General features: G+C 34.7%; 3 protein-coding genes across 3 annotated transcripts; 2 read left to right on the forward strand and 1 right to left on the reverse strand.

Annotated features, from left to right (window-relative positions):
- Positions 1 to 5,598: 5,598 nt before the first annotated feature.
- Positions 5,599 to 6,139, forward strand: LOC125204107 (uncharacterized). The gene is made up of 2 exons (XM_089060042.1): positions 5,599 to 5,781; positions 5,825 to 6,139. Exons 1-2 carry the CDS (start codon positions 5,646 to 5,648, stop codon positions 6,010 to 6,012), a joined length of 324 nt encoding a protein of 107 aa, XP_088916168.1. The 5' UTR covers positions 5,599 to 5,645; the 3' UTR covers positions 6,013 to 6,139.
- Positions 6,140 to 9,978: 3,839 nt separating this feature from the next.
- Positions 9,979 to 10,823, forward strand: LOC125207449 (replication protein A 14 kDa subunit B-like). The gene is made up of 2 exons (XM_048106799.2): positions 9,979 to 10,342; positions 10,605 to 10,823. Exons 1-2 carry the CDS (start codon positions 10,087 to 10,089, stop codon positions 10,679 to 10,681), a joined length of 333 nt encoding a protein of 110 aa, XP_047962756.1. The 5' UTR covers positions 9,979 to 10,086; the 3' UTR covers positions 10,682 to 10,823.
- Positions 10,824 to 11,144: 321 nt separating this feature from the next.
- On the reverse strand, positions 11,145 to 13,592 carry LOC125207448 (F-box/kelch-repeat protein At1g57790-like). Its single transcript, XM_048106798.2, has 2 exons — positions 13,439 to 13,592; positions 11,145 to 12,440 (listed from the first exon to the last, which is right to left on the reverse strand). The coding sequence occupies exons 1-2, from the start codon at positions 13,468 to 13,470 to the stop codon at positions 11,351 to 11,353; spliced, it is 1,122 nt and encodes a 373-aa protein (XP_047962755.1). The 5' UTR covers positions 13,471 to 13,592; the 3' UTR covers positions 11,145 to 11,350.
- Between the last annotated feature and the right edge of the window lie 5,868 nt (positions 13,593 to 19,460).

The raw sequence follows: 19,460 nt of genomic DNA on the forward strand, positions 1-19,460 counted from the left end.
CGTCCATCACTGTGGTGATTAGCGAGCCGGAGGCGATCCGAGTGCCATTTGCCGATCCGAATGGGAAGTCCGCGAAGTCCGGGAAGAAGTTGTACCTCTCAGACCTGAGGGATCTGGGAGTGGAGAAGAAGTTCATCTCTTACTTCAAGAGCATCAGGTTCGAGTGGCTTCTAAACCACAGTGAAGAGGAGGTACCGGTGGCTCTGGAAAAGGAGTTCTTCACGGCCTTCAAATTCAAACAAACTACGGATCTCGACGCGGACTCAATCTCATTCAGACTGTTCAATGAGGAGATGAAAATGAGTATCAGAGAGTGGTCACTAAGGATGGGACTACTCACGCCCGAGGAAGAGGAAGAGGGGACCTGGAACGAGAGGGAAATCGACGCACCCAAGAATACAGAAGGTTTCGATGCTGAGGAGGCCTGGAGGATGATTGCCCACAAGAAGGTGTCCAAGTTCAAGACAAGCTCATCGAAGGGAGTACACATCACTGATCCAGTGCTCTGCCTAGCACAAGTGTACACTGGGTACAATCTCCTGGGTCAAGTAGGTGCAACCCTCACCACTCCAGAGCTATACTTCATGTGGTGTATGCTAAACAATGTGAAGGTCCACCTCGGGTACTGGACTGCCCATGCATGCTAGAGAGTCAGAACCCACTCCGACCGCGATCTCTACACTTGCAACTTGCTAGGAGCATACCTCCAGAGGAACGTGTCAATGAAGATAGCCGACTCGGTCACTAACCTGCCAATGTGTAGCGCCCCAGGGTACTTTTATCTCGCATTCTTTTGCAACAAAGGACTGACGATAATGAAGGACGATGTGCTGAGATTTTACGAAGTGGGGAAATTTGATGGAACGAAGATAAAGACTGGGAAGGAGGACGGAGAAGGAAGCGAGAGAGTGGCTGATGAAGGATGGCAAACCAGGATGGAAGAAACGATGTTGAGGCTAGGTGCAAATATGGTGCAGCAACAGGAGATCTTGCTGAAGCTGCACGAGGAGGCGGTAACTCAAAGGGAGATGATGACCGCGCAAGCTGCGAAGATGGTCACTGTGGTTGACTAGAAGATCCTCCGGGTCCAACAGCAGCGCATGCCCCCGAAGTTGCCCACAGAATATAGGCAACAAGCCCCAGGAGTCACCTCAGAGCAGCCAACATCCAGCGTCCAGGAAATGCCATCAGCCAGGAAGAGAAAGGACAGTGAGACCACACCCGGTGTACCAGTGAAGAAGGATACCCCTAGGCCAGGGGAACAGAAGGCCAAGAAGGATGATGAACCCAAACCAAGCCAGAAGAAAGTGAAGACAGTGTCCAAGAAGTGTGGTCCCACGGGGGACCAGAGCCAGAATTAACCCCCCCCCCTAAACCAAGTAATTTTAAATTTCTGTTTTTTTATGTCTTGTTATGTTTTAGTTTTTTTTACAAAGCATGCTCGTATATATGTGTCTGTAAGTATCTATGTTTACCTATTAAGTATGTATATATGTGTTAGCTGTCTTCTCCCACTTAGCCCGATGCTCGGTCTAAGTGTGAGAAGTTTATGTTGATATAGCATGCTTTGGTATCTGTTAATTTGTGTATCTTCTCCCACTTAGCCCGATGCTCGGTCTAAGTGTGAGAAGTTTGTTTTTATATAATATGTGTTTTGTGTGTCTGTTGAGTGCCGCACTAACTTAGCCCTGATTTCCACTTCACCGAAAATGCTTGGGGACAAACATGGTGAAGTGGGAGGAGGGGGGAGGGAGTTAGTGCAAGTTAGTGTCAAGCATGTATGTCTGTTTGCTAGGTCTAGGAGTTAGTAGTAAGTCGTTTAATAGGAAATTTTGTGTTCATGCATAACTGGTAAATAGAAAGCAAAAGCCCCTTAGTGAGAGTAATTGAAGAGAGAATGCATGTCAACTTTGATGCTATTTTCCTTAATAAATCAAAATCGGTTTGGATGAAGTAAGGACGATAGAATATGCCTCGACTAATCTAGTTGTGAAGCCCTCCATAAAAGTGAGTTATAAGCCTTAAACACTTCATACTAACACAAAATGAGAGGGCTGCCACTTGATGCTCAGGGAGAGAACTTAGAAGGAGAAAAGTTTTGGTGATAGAAATAACCTCTTGGGCCTAGGGAAAGGGTACTGGAGGTATAAGCTGGACGAAGTCCAGGGTCTAAAAAGGAGGAATAAGCTGGACAAAGTCCAGAGAGGAAAAAAAAAAAAAAAAAAAAAAAAAAGGAGGTATAAGCTGGACGAAGTCCAGGGAGGTACAAGCTGGACAAAGTCCAGGAGGGAAGGAGAGAAAAAATTGTAATAAGAGTAAAGACAGAAAAACTCTCTGACCCGAGGCATCAATGGTATGGCAATATAAGAGCGAACGATCCTAACATCCCTGGTGAGGAATGAGTGATCGAGCGAATCCAACAATTAGTAAAGTTAGAGGCTATCTTGACAAACTGACAAGTCGATTAGATAGAAGAAGGGAAAGGGAAGATTCGGAGATTGTAGGTTCTTGGATTGACCTTAATCTTGTGGGGATGGCTGCTAGAAAATGAACCAGTTTATGCATTTATGTGTCAATGTGTTTTAGTATGTATGTTTTCTTTGTCTAAGTCATGTCTAGTAGTTTGAGTCTTTTTCCTTTTAGTAGAGTCGGTTAAGGGGAAACCATGCATTGAAACTTTCCTTATTCCTTTTTCTTGTCTTTATACTTGAGGACAAGTATGGTTTAAGTGTGAGCAGTTTGATAAGGCTCGTTTCATGCATTGGTTTTGGGTTAAAATTCAGTGCATTTGGGGCGCTAATCTGTGTTTATGAGTTCAGGTGCGTAGTAAATCTGCCAGACCTAGGAGTTGCTGTTACCTGACCTGGCAGATGCAAAAGAGATGGAATTGAAGTAAAAATCAGAAGTCGTCGTTCGGACCTGGGAGAATTAAAAGTTGGCGACAGGAGCGGAATGGAGTAAGAGCAAATTATTTTAAAGGGTCTTATTCAAGGGCAAAAGCGTCTAACTACTAGAGGGATACCCTAGGGATCAGAGCCTCACATATATACAGAGCTCAACCTTGAAGAACAAGACAACCACTTCTACACACACTCTTAGCTCAAGCTCCCGTTCCATTCCTTAGTTCCACACTTCAAATTTCTCATTTCACTTGCTGCGCACTTGGAGATGGAGTGATTCTGGCCACCGTAGTTCTCATCGTTGTTTTGCTGCTGTGTAACACCGCCTTGTGAAGGCGAAGAAACAATATTTACTTTGCTTTGTTTAGTTTGCTTTCGGTTTCAAGTACTTGTTGGTTTTTAAATTTCGTAACTCTAGTTTCTGACTTTGATTTGCTGGATTCGAACCTATTTCTCGTTGTTATGGAAGTTCATGTTGGTTTTTGTTGGATCTCGCTGAGTTGATGTTTATTTCTTGCCTTTTACTTTCGCTCTTGTTTATTGTTGGATGTTTGGAGCTGAAATTTGTTGGTTTGCTGATGAAGGTTGTGGATTTGCGTATGGAGATGCTTGGATTTGTTGAATCTTGGTGGATTTGAGTTGGAGTTTCGTGTATCCGGTGTCTGCTGTTTACGTTGTGCATGATTATGACTATTTACTTTCTGTTTCCGCATCCTTTAGGTCCAGTAGCGTAGATCTGTTAGTTTAGGCTTTAATTTCTCGTTTTAAGTTTAGATCTGAAGTTTGCTCTATTTTTATGGTGTTTAATACTCTGTTTTATCTACTATTCTCGTTTGATTCCCGAAGAAGATGAAGTTGTTGGTAGTTAGAACCAGATCTGCTTTTGTCAGTACTTTCTGCATATGTACTTTGCTTTTTCTGCATATCCCCCAGACCCTGTCAGTACTATCTGCATTGTCTTTTTACTTTTCTGCATGCTTTTCCAGACCCCGGTAGTTTAAGGAAACTTGTCCCCACTTCAAAATATTTCGTTTCTCTAAGTCATGCATGTTCCGTACGTTCTCATTTCTCAGACCCAGTAGTTTTAAGTTCTCGACCCATAAAAATTGCGTGGCAGCAGCCAGCCCCCTTTTACCAAAACATCCTCAAATGCAGTTTCGTAACATATTCGTCCTCGTGGGATCGATCCTTTACTTCCATGTGCTAAGTTGTAGTATAGTGGGTTGAGGTTTTGAAGAAATAAAGTGCATCCAACGACCCTTGTCCGATAGTTTCATGATCTTCTAGCCTCTAAGTCTAGTCGAATCATCTGGACCTGTTAGATTGAGTGATATCACAAACCGCACGCATCACTCTATTAGACATCTTCAGTCCCACAAGTGTGACATCTTTTGTGGGACGGAAGGAGTATATATAGTGCCCTAAGTTTCCAAATATGAGTAGGATTTGAAAACCCCAAAAATAGGGCAAATTTTAACTTCTCAGCATGTTTCACCCGGTCGGGCCGGGTAGGGTTATGAATGACCCTACTCGGTCTGGGTAGCGTCTCTAGATGGGGACGTTTTCTGCTGACTTTCACCCGGGGGCCGCTTGGACACGAATTGTGGTCACCTGCTCGCTTGATGGGATTGATCTCATCCCTGTTTCATGTTTTCACCATTTTCTTTTCCCCTTTAACCTATTTCTTTATACCTAACAACAAACTCAGTCATATAACCAATTAGTACATGAATGATTGACAAAAAAAAAATAGACAGTAAGTTATTAAACTTGACAATAAATACATCAACCATCTAATCAAAACTAAAATATAACAATCTTATCAATGCCCAATAACGATGCAAGATTCAATATATCAAATTATAAAATGATATTTTTTTTTGATTATCCATACTACTCCATCCGTCTCCCATTAATTATTTACTTTGGTTCTTGTACGGGTTTTAAGAAATGTGAAAAAAAAGTGAGTTAAAAAGTTGGAATATGGAACTACTTTTATTTATTCTTTTTATAATAAAGTGTGAATGGAATAAGTTAGTAGAATGTGAGGCCTACATACCATTTATGGTAAAAGTAAAACTGAACAATTAATAGGGGACGGACGAAAATGACAAAAGTGGACAATTAATGGGGAACAGATGGAATAATCTAGATAAAATTTTATGGATGTATTGAACTTAATGTTTACGTGGTGTTGTTCACATATTTTATAAAACAAGTATATGTCGATAAATGATAAATTTATTTATTTAACTCTATTTTATCAACTTTTTCTCATTTTTTCTTAATCCCTCCATCCCATAACGTCTCACAGAAATATTCACATTCTAAATTAGAAATTTTCTTCTCTCTAATGAGATATGACTCATGTTCTACTAACAATCATTTAACTACTTTTACTCTTTACCTCTTTCTTACATTAGCAATTGCGATCTCACATATTTTATTCATTTTTTCTGCTTCATGCTCTTATTTTATCAATTTTTTATTAAAATCTATGTCATTCCAAAATTAAAGTTAGCTAATACCATACATAAATGGTATATTGTGATACCATAAGATTGAAATGAGAGAAATTAATCATATCCATCATCATAGTTAGTTAGAGATAGCTATTTAAAAGGGAAATTGAATGGCAAACAATGCGAGATTCACATTTCCTGGATTTGTTAGTTGAAAAGCAGGCATACATATGATATATCCCTCCCCAATTTAATAGTAACTGAAAGCAACAAATTAAACAGAATGACAAGCTCCGGGGAAGCATTTCCGGCAGTCGAATTGGAGAAAGAGTTGCATCCGGGCAGCAACAAGGAATTCGAGGTTGATTCCGTCTCCTCCGCCGTCGAGGTAATCAAATCATATTCACACTACAAAACTCGTCTTATTTATATAATACGAGTATATGTTTGTGAAGAAAGAAGCGGCTGCTGCAAGGAAAGAGCGGGAAAGGAAGGATGCACTGCGTAGCTTTAAAAAGGCGATCATCGTTTCTGGGATCGTCGTAGCTGTTGCCGGCGCAGTTTTCGCCGTAACCAAGAAAATCAGAGAGAAAACTGTCGCAGGCGCAGTTTTCACCGTAACCAAGACAATCATACAGAAATCAATTTAGATTAATGTTTTTTTCGTAAATCTTCTCTTTTCGTGCTTTCTCATATTTGCTAATCCATAAATTCACCTTCATATCTTCTATTGGATACATTCAAATCCTCATTTTAAAGACAAAATTTATTGTTTAATTTCTGTAATAGGAATGTGACGTATCAAAATCTAACCAATCACTCCTTCAAATATAATGTCACAAATTTATGGGCTCATTGTGCGAAGAACAAATAACAGCGTTGGAAATTTTCTTTTTAATTAATTATTTGATTCCCTAATTTACCTCCATACCATAAAATTAAGGCAAAACACATCCTTAAGTCCTTGTACTTTGATTGTTTATTTCAGTAGATCCTTATACAATTTTTCTGTTTTAATAAGTCCTTGTACTTTTATATTTGATATATTCAAATCTTATTTAACGGAACCGTTAACTTTTCCGTTAAAAATATGACATATCATAATTATTTAAAATATTCCACCTAATATCCTAGTTGGAAAATATAAAAAAAAGTGGTAAAACAATAATTCGATCACTTTTTCATCCATCTCCCTCAATCTCTCTCTGCATTAATCTCCCACTCCGTTAGCGCCATTTTTTTGTAGCAATGGGGAGCGGCAAGCAGCGCTGGAAAATCTCCTTCCACAAATCCTCCTCATCGCTGCGCTCAAGCAGGTCCAAATTCCGGCCGAGTTCCTCTGCCCTCTCTCCGGCGCTCTCATGGCGGATCCTGTAATCGTCTCCTCCGGCCACACATTCGAGCGCAGCTGCGTCTCCTTCTCCTTCCACTCCACTCTCACCGGCACCGCCACAGATTTCTCCACCATCATCCCCAATCTCGCCCTCAGATCCACGATCGTCAACTGGTGCCTCCTCCATCGCCTCGACCCCCAAAACCCCTCGCCTTTCACTCCGCCAAGAAAATCATCCGTCAATTAATGCCTCCGCCACCGCCGCCGGTCGAGTTTAATCGGATACCTAGCGTCAGCAGCTCGGAGAGTCCGCGACGCCGTGAACTCCGCTCCTTCTAACCACTAGGCCGGCGTGCTACTCCTCTTGTTTTACCTCTTTCTTTATGTTATGTTATATTTTTGGATATTAGGTGGAATATTTTAAATAATTAATATATGATGTGTCATTTTATAACGGAAAAGTTAACGGTTTCGTTAAATAAGGATTTGAATATATCAAATATAAAAGTACAAGGACTTATTAAAACAAAAAAATTGTATAAGGATCTATTGAAATAAACAATCAAAGTACAAGGATTTAAGGATGTGTTTTGCCTAAAATTAATTAATAAATATGTTACATGACATAATCTAAGTGGATGATTACCCTAATCTAATGGCTAGTTTTGATATGGGAATGAATTTTGATTTGTTTCATTCCATATATATAAACCAAATTTGAAATATTTACCACAAAAAAAGCATTTTAATTTTTATTAATAATACAATATATATTTAAAAAAAATTAACCTCACAAATAAATTAATAAATTAATAATACTAAAGCGGAAAATTTAAAGTCCCATTAAAGTCCAAAAGAATGCTAGCATTTCAACGGGAAAATGACAAATGTAGTAGTACTCCCTTTATCCCGAGGTAGATGTCATATTTGGGTGATACCATAAGATTTTAAGAGATGTTGTTTTGTATGATAAGTGGAGGAAGAAAAAATATTTTTATATTATATAAATAAGAGAGGTAATATTTTCTAAAAAATGAAATGAGATCTCTTTTATGGACAAACTAAGAAAAATGTTTGATACTCCCTCTGTCCGCGAATAGGAGTCTCGTTTTTCCATTTTAGTCCATCCGCGAATAGGAGTCCCGGTTCACTTTTACTGTAAATGGTAATAGGGTCCCACCTTCTACTAACTCATTTCACTCACATTTTATTTAAAATTAACATATATAAGTGAGACCCAGTTCCACTAACTTTTTTCCACCCACTTTTCTTAACATTTCTTAAAACTCGTGCTGCCCATGAATGAAATTCCTAATGGCGAACGGAGGGAGTATCTATTTTGGGATGAAGGGTGAAGGGAGTATGAAATACAGCGTAATTAGTTAAAATCTTTTATCTTTTACTTTTATAAAAAGAGTAACTACTACATGTTTAGTCTTTAGGATATGAGTTTCCAAATTGTAGCTCCTAGCCAGGGACGGATCTACACTTATAGAAAGAGGCCCACCTCATATTTTCATATCCATGTATATATTGTATATTTTTATTATATATTTCTTCTATTTCTCACTAAATACTCCTCCTCAAATTTTTAAAATTTCCTCATCTATAAATTTGCCCCTCTCCCTATATATTTCTTGCTTCGCTCCTATTCCTAGCAAAAAATTAGCATGGTTATTCTCTAGTATTTACATTATTCATGTATGAGATCATTTTTCATCTATTTATATATTTTTTTTGATGAAAACGCCCTCTAATCTTAAGGTCATCTTTGTCTATTCATATATTCCCCACCTGCTATGAAGTGACATAGATTGATTTTTTTTTTTTTTTTGTCATTTTGATATTGAGTGTGCAATGAAGGAAAATCGAGCTAGAAAGGCATATGAGTTTATATTTACAAATACTTTATAAAAATTATTCATGAATAAAAATCACATTTTTTTATGTCCCTTAAATAATTCCTTGTAGCTAATTATATGTGATTATAGATTTATTTTAGGTACAAATTTAATATTTCCTTCGTCCCTATGTAGACTCATTTCTTTTCGGCAAAAGATTTAAGAAAAATTGTTTTAAATGAGTTAAGTAAAAGGAGAATAAAGTAAAAAGTAGAAAGGTAGAGAGATGAAGAAAGTGTAAAGTAAAAGAGAGAATAAAGTACTTTTTGCCAAAAAAGAAATGACTAGGTTACAATAGGATAATCCGAAAAGGAATACGACTTAGCTATAGAGAGACGGAGGGATTGAAGAAAACCTCCTCGCAAGGAAGAGTGTTTTTTCTTTCCCAACAAATTGGCTAGCATATTGCCTCATTCCCTAATATCAGTTCATCACAACAGAGTATCAAGAATTAATATATATTGGAAAAAAAAAAAAAAAAAAAAAAAAAACTTCAGAGAAGAGGGAAAAATCTAGTAACAAAATTACACGTTTTTCCTTCTGAATATCCCAATTTATTACTTCCTCCGTTCTAATGAAATTGACCCTTTAGGGTTGACATGAGTTTTAATACATAATTTGGTAAAGTAAGAGAGAAAAAAAAAGTAGTTGAAATTGTGTAGTAGATAGTGGCCCTATAAATGAAAAAATAAAGAAAAAGGAGAAAAATGTTAACATAAATTGATATGTGATTATTTGTATGGGACAGACGGAAAAAGGAAATATGGCCAATTTTTATGGGACGAAGGGAGTATTTCAGAATATCCACCATTGAAATTCTACTTATTCTTTTTTCATTTTAGGTTGTAGATCTCAGACTCTATTAAGTTAATACACTCATATTTTATTATTCCATAAAACTATACAAAAGGGAGATTCACGTACTAATTTTTTGCTCGTTTCTTCATAGTATTTTTTTAACACTCATATAAAGTTAAAATCGAAACTATAAATGGGACGAATGGAGTAAAATGAAAGCTAATTCAATTATTCCAAATAGTAAAAAATTATGAGCAATAAGGATATAGAGAAAATTAGATTACTACTCCATCCATCCCTTTTAAAATGTCCACCTTTGCTTTTTAGTTTGTCGCATTCAAGATTTCCACTTTTTATATTTGGAATTAAATCAATCCCTCCTCTCTCCTCATTAAAAAATTAAATCACTTTTTTCCTCTACTTTATCACAAACTAAGTATTTATCACTCAAGAATGTGGTCATCTTGAGTGGGACGGAGAGAGTACTCTAAATATCGGCCATAAAGGCGGGAATATTTGGCGCCATTCCTTGTACAATTTGGGCACCAAATTTAATCAATATAAATCCCTAATTCAATTCAAGCAAAATTCACATCTCATTGTCGATTAATCTACATCTGAAGCCCTAGCAGCAATCTCTTTCCAGATTTCTCGATAGCGTATTTGAATTTATTTACTTTTTTTTAGAAGAAATGGATACATCGAATCCCGCGGCTTTTGTTAACGCCGAGTTGCTGCGGATGCATGTAGGCCGGAGAGTGCGCGCGGTGATCCAAGTGCTCAGAAACGACGTCGGTTCAATAACCGGAAAATCCACCGACGAGCAGGAACTGGTCGTCAAGGGGCATCCTATTAGCCCCCTCACCACTTTTGTTGAGGTTATCGGCTTCGCTGACAGTAACCGCACTATTCAGGCCGAGATCTGGACCAATTTTGGAGATAATTTTGGTATGTTTTATTGTGCGTTCGTAGTCGTTTGCTGTTGAATTTGTGTTTTGTTCTCTTAGTTTTCAAGTTAATTAAGGTGATTTTGAAGTTAACCGTTGCTTCAACGGTTGAGGGTGATTAAGAGTCAAAATTACAGTGTCATTTTCGCCCAATTTGAAAATAAGCTTTTTAGATTAGCAATTTGTGATCTATGGGGAAAGATTTTGTTTTAGCATTGATTGGATTGTGATTAAACAATAACAACTCTGTTTTGTTTCTGCAGATGTATCAGGCTACAATACTATTTGTCAACTTGCAAATGGAGATTTCAAACACTTTGTTCATCTAAGCTGGGGATGAATGAATCCACTCACAAGTAGGACAGTTGTTGAATTTGTTACCATATGCTCTGAATTTTTGGTATCTGAATTTGAGCCTTTTATGCCTTCTTGTGGTATTTGCTTCTGTTGATCCGACAATCCAACCAATGCTCGTTCCTTGATTTTGGATAATCAAATATAACAATCGGAAAACCATGTCAGTAGAAATCTTGAGGATCTCAAAGCTCGCTGCTGATATGTTTGTGATTGCATTGCTATCGTATCTGCATTCCAACATGGCCATAACCTAATTTGGTTTCTTTTAGAAGCATCGATAAAATAACATCAATTCGGAATTTGAATACATAAATACTCATTCCATTCTGTTGTGCTAGAAGACAAAGAACTCAACATGATATAAATAACAATAACAAGCACAACAAATTTATGTAAAACATGGAGAATAGCTCATGTGAGTTGATGATGGTGCAACGGAAACAAAATGAAGAAAACGATGAGTGATTCTCTGATGTCACAATCATGTATTACAGCATTGTTCCAAAAGTCAAGCTATAGTCTACATATAGTTACTACATTATGGAATGAAATTAAAGGATATTAAGATAGACGCGAGGTTCGTGAGGGATAACTATTCAAACATTTAGATAGCAAACAAGTGAACTTACTTTGGTCACTCTAATGGCTACCTTTAAAGAAATGTTGTGAGGTCTTCAGGTGGTTCGATCCAAACACTCTCAAAGGGATCCTGTTCCCCCCAATCGTAACGCTGCTTCCGCGGATAGTACCTCCCATTGTCGAGTGAATATGAAACACAGCGTTTCCCATAAAATCGAACCTTTGAGAAGTAGACATTGTTTCTCATTGTCCCAAGAAGATTTGTCCTAGCATGGGAAGACAGAAAGTTAGCAAAGAGTGCCATGCCTCCCAAAGTTTGCATCTCCACCCATACTTTATTTGTCTGGTCCAACTTATAAATCACAGGGTTTATTGCAGAGCAAGTGTAAATCACAAAAATATCTCCATTATGCTCTGCCATAAATTTTCCTTTCCACCAATTTTTCACAAAGAAATTCTCTGGGCATTTAGGCGGTGGTACAGAATGAACGGCCCAAGTGCTTTTTTCGGGATCATAAACCCCCAGCCAGCCGGTGAGACTCAAGCAGTAGAAAAGACCCTGGCAGTAAACTAGCTTATTCCAAATGCTGCTAACAAACGGTAGACGGTTTTGGTAGTTCACAGTGGTCCATTCGGTTTCCCCTGGACGACACGTGCTAACTGCAACAACTGTGGGGCTCACATGCTTAACTGTGAAAAGGATGCAGCTAGGAGATGTTGGAGCAGCGGAGAAAGCAACTATCTGGTACATCAATTCTAGACTAGGCAAATTGATCAACTCCCTCGTGTAAGGGCAACAGAAGAATACAGACAGCGTTCTAGGATTGTATAGCAGCAACCAACCATCCTTGGCATAGCAAATCCTAGAGCCATCTAGCTCCGGCAACTCAAGCCAATACGTTTTGCGCTGAGAAGGGTCATAGAATTCATACAGGTCACCGAATTTCGGGAAGAACATAAGCCATGGAGGCTTATTAGCCATTCTAACAGATACAGCAACAGCTAACCATTCTCTGCAAACAGCAGAAGCCCGGATATTGTCCCTCAAGCTTAACTGAGAGAGAATACCTTCCAAAAGCTCTGTTGGGAGCTGCGATTGTGTTAGTTTCTCGTCTTGCTGTACTTTCGAAACTCCTCTGTTGTCTCCGATTGCTTCAGACAACCTACACGTGAAATTCCATACGGTACATTCAAATCATTGTAAGCACTACCAAGCTAGTTAAATAGGATATATTACGACATCTAAGTATGCAAGCAAGAGCAAAAGTGCACAATTAGAAGATCGCCTCTGTAGTACGATTCGAAAAGGAATTGTAAGAAACAATGCCCTTTGGAATGCTAAAATGACTGATGAGATTAAAGAAGTTGCAAATTGTAATGCTATTAAGTAGTCTAAAAGGGTGCACATGTTGATTGATCTATCGACAGATTAGAGAAACATGCTGGACCCATCACCGAGAATTTGCAGTCACATAGGAAGAGAAACACATTGCACCCCTGATTCTCACATGGCTATCACTTTCGCCATTAGGAAAGGCTGATGATCTTCAAAAGCCAGCCATCACCGACAACTTATTTTTTCGTAACAACAAAAATCTCAACTTTTTTGGAGAACAACAAAATCAGGAGCAGATGGAAGATAGAACATTAAACCAAAGGCCATCAGGATGGATGGTGGACTACAATTTCAAACATTACGTACCACGAATATCTTACACTGTCGATGAAGCCCATACGTATGAATTCAGCGCGAAAAAAACGATATTTATTCAGAATTCAGAATCCCAATCTGCATTTGGGATATGGTTTTTACAATATTGTTTAATTCAATAGAACCCTACTCAGACCTCAATTTGGTACAGTAACCAAATTTCCATAAATTGCTGAAATAACGAATTGCCCAAATCTCATTCCCTTCAGAAAATCAAATCTGCTAACACAATACAAGGAATGGGCAAGCATTGAACTCTATAAGCCCAATTCATTCAATTGAAAATAGTCAACAAAATTCAAACAGCTGGTGCATACTCAATTGTCAATTCAGCCCAAAACCCACCAATTACGACAATCAAAAACACAAATTTCATTGACGTGAAGCGTGATTACAAGTATATGATTCAGATAATGAGTCGACAATTGAAGAAAGTAGAAATAAACTCACAACTTCATCTTTTTTCTTCTTCTTCCAGCCATAATTTGTGAAACCCAGATTGAATTTCACCGTTTCCTTTGGGTTCAGTGTGGGGGAAAAAAGTAGGGAGGAGAGGGTTGTGAAGGGAGAGAAATGAGAATGATTGCGGTGTCAGGGCGTGTGAGAGTTTGCTAATAAAACATGTTTCCTACTAACACGTGTGGGTTTTGATTTTCTGTAAATTATTACTCTTTTTGCTCTTACAAATTGTTTCTATCAATATTTTAACACTCCATCCGTCCTCCAATAATTATCTAGCATCGATTTTAAGAAATATAAATAATTAAGTTGAAAAAGTTAGTAAAATATGAATCTCACTCTTATATATTAATTTTATAATAAAATGTGAGTGAAAGTTTATAATAAAATGTGAGTGGAATGAGTTAATGGGATATGTGATATACTTACTATTTATAATAAAAAGTGAAAGTTTTATTCATAAAATTTCATCGCTAGATGAGTTACTATCCCTACCAAACATGTCATTAGTGTCATTAGTGCAGAATGAGTCTCACCACATTAGAGAGAAGAGGATTTCTGAAATTGAAATGTTCATAATCTTTGAGGACGGACGAAAAAGGAAATAGTGCACACTCTTCAGGACGGAAGGAGTATTATTTTATACTCTATCTGTCCCATAGAAATAGTTTATTTAGGGTTTACACGAGCTTTAATGCGTAATTGGTAAAGTAAGTAAGAAGGAAAAAAATAGTTAAATTGTGTAGTAGATTGTGGGACTCATAAATGACAAAATAAAATAGAAGGGGAAAAATGTTGTTAAAAATGAATAGACTTATTTCTATATGACTGAGGGAGTAATAGTTATAAGTAAAATGAATTAGAGGAATATATGGTCCACATACTTAATGTAGTAAAAGTAAAACGAGATATTTATTGGGGGTGATCCAAATAACAAAAGGACATTTAATGGGAACTTAAAAGGGATATTAAATTACTCAACTCAGAAGAAAATTCGTTCTTATTTGACTTATAATATGGATAAAAACGCCATGTTTATTCAGACAAGCTTAAGAGCATCCCCATCCGTGCTCTTTGCTAAGAGCACGGAAGTGGACCCGGAACCACTTTTACTCCTTATCCTTAGCTAAGAGCACAACACCCACATCCGTGCTCTTAGCTTAGGACAAACTCAAGGGTCCCACCATTTTATTATTCAATTTAAATAAAAACATTTCCACAATATTAAAATGCATTAAAAATACCCGAAATACTATTACAAATTACAAAATAATTAAAATAGTCGAAAAAATAGTCGGCAACGAGCCTTTCGTGGGCTCCCTCTCGATCACGATTGATTTAACGACGTTTTGATCTAGTTGGTTCAGGAGGAGGGGCGGGGGTATTGGCGGCGACATAGGCTCCACAGGCGGCACGATATTGTTCATAATATTCTTGTTCTTCGCGCTCCGATTCCGCAATGAGATCGGTGAAATCCATTTTTGAATTTTTAGAGAAGGTTTGAGTGAGAGAGGAAGATGTAGATGATTTTGTATGAAAAAGTATGAATAGAAGATAATTTGATGTGAAAAGTGGATGATGAATGTGTGTATTTTATAAATGATTTTGGGATAAAAAAAATTCACAAAAATCCAAAAAAAAACGTCCATAAACAGCTCTATTTTTTGGGAATCCAAAAATATATATTTTTTAATTTTTGATATTATTTTGAATTATTTCTGATTTTTTTTTTTAAAAAAAAAGAAAAATCAATTTTGTCAATCGCTAAGCCGTTGGCCAATCAAATCGTGCCATGTAGGGCTGCTCAGCGGCACGAACACGCTCTTAGCTAAAAGCAGCGCCGTGCCGCTGGCACAGACGGACGACTCGCAGCGACGGACGAGTTCGTCCTTGCCGCTGGCACGGACGGACGGACGGCTTTTTTTATACCGCAGCGGATGCTCTATGTAGTTGTAACTATTGTTATGATCAATTTCTGGCTTCGGTTGATTTATTTTATGTTTCAACTTTTAACTGTAATTTTGTACCTCATTGCAGATGTAGTATAGATTTATTATAAATTTGTAATAAAATTCCTATGGTCGATATAAATGGAAATTTTGTATCGCATATATTAATTGTCAAATGACATTAAGCACGTGGAATTAAATTAATAGATTTGTGTTAGGGGAAATAGTAAATCAGCCTGATTTGGCACATGACTTACCAAAAAAATCGAAAATAGAATCATAAAACTACTATAAAATCAAGATTTTATTCTCATAACTTCTTGCACTTGATTCTTGATGGAAAATAACATCATTATCTTCCGTTGATTCACATTATTAAAATCCCAAAGGAAAATATTCTGGAGACATAATGTCTCCAAGCCATAATGCTTAAAATGGTAAGTATGTATTATATTATATTTTTAATTAAATTTATATTTAATATATGTACTTTATTACCCCTACATTAATTTGTTTACTAAATACACCTATTTAAGGATATAAATTTTGATTATGCATAGATGATGCATGCATTTAATAACATGCTACAATCATCTAATCGTTTAAAACATGATTGGATAACTTTTTTTATATATGCTCATTTTAATGCATTTACTTAAAGATATTTCTTTAAAATTTTAAATATTAATTTTATTAGCTTTATATATTTAGTGTACATTTTGTCTACAAATAAAATAAGATTTATCAGCAAACAAATAATTTCAGACTTCTTAATGAATTAGTCTTTATAAATGTGAATTTAAATAATTTTTAACAAATAATTAGCGCTATAAAATATAAATAATTAGTTATCTAATATTTTTGAACTGTAAATACTTAGAGTTACTATAACATGTGACAAAAAATAATTACTTTGCAATTATAATACAATAATCTTCAATATTGATAAACTTATTCTTTTAATCACTTTTTATTCACAATAATCTTTAAAAAATAATAAAGTTTTTAGCTCACTTTAATATAACACCCAACACATTAAAATTTGATAATGCTATATTATATATTAATACTACTAATTAAGTGAGTATATGGTTTTGATTTTAAGAATTCTCTAGTTCTAATTTTTTATTTTTTTATTTTGATTTTTTTAAATTCTTAAATCTTGGACCATTACAGTTGAACCTCGATAAAATCATATGTTCTTATATCATTTATTTCATATTTTAAATATATTAAAATATTTAACTATAACATGCAATAAATTAAATTTGATACATGGTGTACGAATGCTAATTGAGTCTAGTGTTTATGATTTTAAGTTTAATTCTTTATTTTACAAAATTATAATTTCTTTAATTTATAATTTTTGAAAGATTATGTTTAACAGTGATCAATAAATAATCTCATACTAATAAGTCATAGCTCATCTAATTAATATTTTTAAAATATGTAATTAATATTAAAAATATGTCTGTATGGACCATTATCTTAGCTCAAATAACTGTAGCATGCTATAAATTAAAATTTAATATAGGATATAGTATTCATTAAGTTTACAGTTCTGATTTTAAGAAATTCATAATTTTAATTTTAATTTTTTATCCAAAATTTCAGTTTCTTAATTCTTAATTTTTGGAACGTTACGCATAATCTCAATTAAAAAAATTATATGTATGTTCTTAACTCAACTATATTTAATATTTAAATATATATAATTAATATTTTCTTTTTTATAGCTCGTTGCACAATTCTTTAATATTTTAATGTTATAATTCATATTTTCTCTTTTTTTAAAATAAAATATTAAAGTTTTTAACTAAATTCACTATATCATGAAACAAAGTAAAATTTTATCTATAACGTGTTAATACTAATTGAGTATGTGGTTTTGATTTTAAAATTTTCATAAGTTTGATAGTATTAATTTTTTACGTTCCAAAATTTTATTTTTTTAAAAAAATATTACAATTCGATTAAAAATATAAACACATGTTCTTAACTTATATATTTAACATTTTAAAGCTACATATTTAATATTCCCTCTCTCTTTTTTTTTGCAAATATTAGAATTCCTAACTCTAAACAAATAATACTCCGCACTATCTTATAATATTAGCAGAGTTTATGATTCTTATTACTTTTAATTATTAATCAATTAGTAGTAGTTGACATGTGGTATATTAAAATAATCTAAAATGAGAAAAGTAGATTCATCCAATTATTTTTGTATTAAATTAATAATTTCTTTGATTTTTAACATTTTAAACGATAGATTTGAATCTGAATAAAAATTAATTATATTTTCTTAACTCATCTATTTAATATTTTAAAACTATATAGTTATATTAAAATATTAGACGCCCTAGCTTAATTAAATAAAAAATATTAAATTTAGTTAAAAGCAAAGAAAAATAACAAAAAAATTGAAAAGATAATAAAAAAATAGTATATTATTTTATTATATAAACCAATCTGAATAAGATAAATGTTTAATTTTTTACATATTTTTTCATATACTATTAAATGAATGATTTCATTGTTACTACATTGACAAAATGTTTCAGAAAATTTAAGGAAAAAAATAAGTTATGAAAGAATAGCACAACGTAAAATCTATTTGAAAAAGCATATGATGCTATTTAAGTAATCAAATTATTTTACAATTAAATATAATAATTTAGTTATGTAGTGTGTTAATTAATACTGGTAATCTAAATTACTGATTTTTTAATTATTTGTTTTAAAAATTTACACGACAAAATGGTTTTGATTGAAAAATTTTTAAATTCATTACTCTAGCTGCATGATTAAGTTTATCTCCAATTAACATATATGCATTTAGATAAGAATAATTAATTTGGTTAAATTTTCCTTAATTAGGTATATATCTATTTAATACTTTAATGTTAGGGTAAATTAGTCACAATGTTATTATAACTTGGAGACATCTCTAAATCACTACTCAATTCCAAACAATACTTATATATTCGTCCATGCCAAACGACTTCCAACACTATACGATAGTTTACTTCTGGAAATTGAATTTTCGGTTGCTCCAATTTTATTATACTACTATTTAATTGCATATGCAAAACAATATGATGCAGGAGGGAACTACATATTTATCATAAATTTATGTGGGGCAAGTCTCTTAGTTTAAACCCTAAAAAAAATAGGTAAAATGCATTAGGCAGTTAATTTCAGTATAAACTAGAAACTGTAGAATTCGTAATTCCAATTTTGTTTTCAGTTGGATCACAGCCTGGCCTCATAATGGGCCAGATAGAGGGCGGGAGGCCCATATAAAAATGGGTCGGAGCCCGCATCATGTGTATATAGAGAATGATCTTAAATTTTGCGATCAGCCCTTTGTTATTATAATATTTTAATGGTTTGTTCAATAGGATTGTAGATACAATCATAGAACTAAAATAAAAATTACGATAAAAACTAACATAAGAATCAAAATAAAAAATAAGATGAGAACCTATATTTTTATTTGGTAGATACGATTAGAAATCAAGATAAAATTAGCTAGGTGTTTGGCATCTAAATTATTTTATAAATTAAGACGTAGAGTTACATTTTTTTATTCTCTTCTCTTCACACTCACTGTCCTTTTTTAAGTAAAAAATAAAAATAAAGCCTAATGTCGATACTGATACTATCAAGTTAAAAAAGACGTGGGCCGAGAACTTTTAAGTTAAGGCCCACCGAACACCTGCATTATAATATTGGACAAGGATTAGTAAATAAATCTAAACTATTTGTAGGACTTTGTTAGGATGACACCACTTTTAAAGTGAAAACGTAATAATCACGTAACATGCAATCTTTGATATATAGGTAAGCAATATATGATACATAGGCAAACAACTCAGTATAAGATTTTAAACAACAACGATACAAAATCAGAACACTATGATGATATTATAGCTAAAATGACCATCTAAGCAAGCAATCTGCGAAACATAGACAAACAATCTATGGTAAGTATATTTGGTCGCATTAGATTAACTCTACGCAGAGTCAAATGAAATTAGTTAGTTCCACGTTTCCTGTTC

The sequence above is a fragment of the Salvia hispanica genome, chromosome 6 (genome assembly GCF_029641045.1).
Source record: "Salvia hispanica isolate PSC_SH4W2 chromosome 6, Shi_PSC_v1, whole genome shotgun sequence".
NCBI lineage: Eukaryota > Viridiplantae > Streptophyta > Magnoliopsida > Lamiales > Lamiaceae > Salvia > Salvia hispanica.

Bases quoted from the DNA above. Each gene is read 5' to 3' on its own strand.
- LOC125207449 (XM_048106799.2), top strand. From the start codon at position 10,087: ATGGATACATCGAATCCCGCGGCTTTTGTTAACGCCGAGTTGCTGCGG. The intron at 10,343-10,604 runs GTATGTTTTATT...TTGTTTCTGCAG, and splicing joins CAATTTTGGAGATAATTTTG to ATGTATCAGGCTACAATACT.
- LOC125207448 (XM_048106798.2), bottom strand. From the start codon at position 13,470: ATGGCTGGAAGAAGAAGAAAAAAGATGAAGTT. The intron at 12,441-13,438 runs GTGAGTTTATTT...TTTCACGTGTAG, and splicing joins AGAAGAAAAAAGATGAAGTT to GTTGTCTGAAGCAATCGGAG.
- LOC125204107 (XM_089060042.1), top strand. From the start codon at position 5,646: ATGACAAGCTCCGGGGAAGCATTTCCGGCAGTCGAATTGGAGAAAGAG. The intron at 5,782-5,824 runs GTCTTATTTATA...TGAAGAAAGAAG, and splicing joins ATATTCACACTACAAAACTC to CGGCTGCTGCAAGGAAAGAG.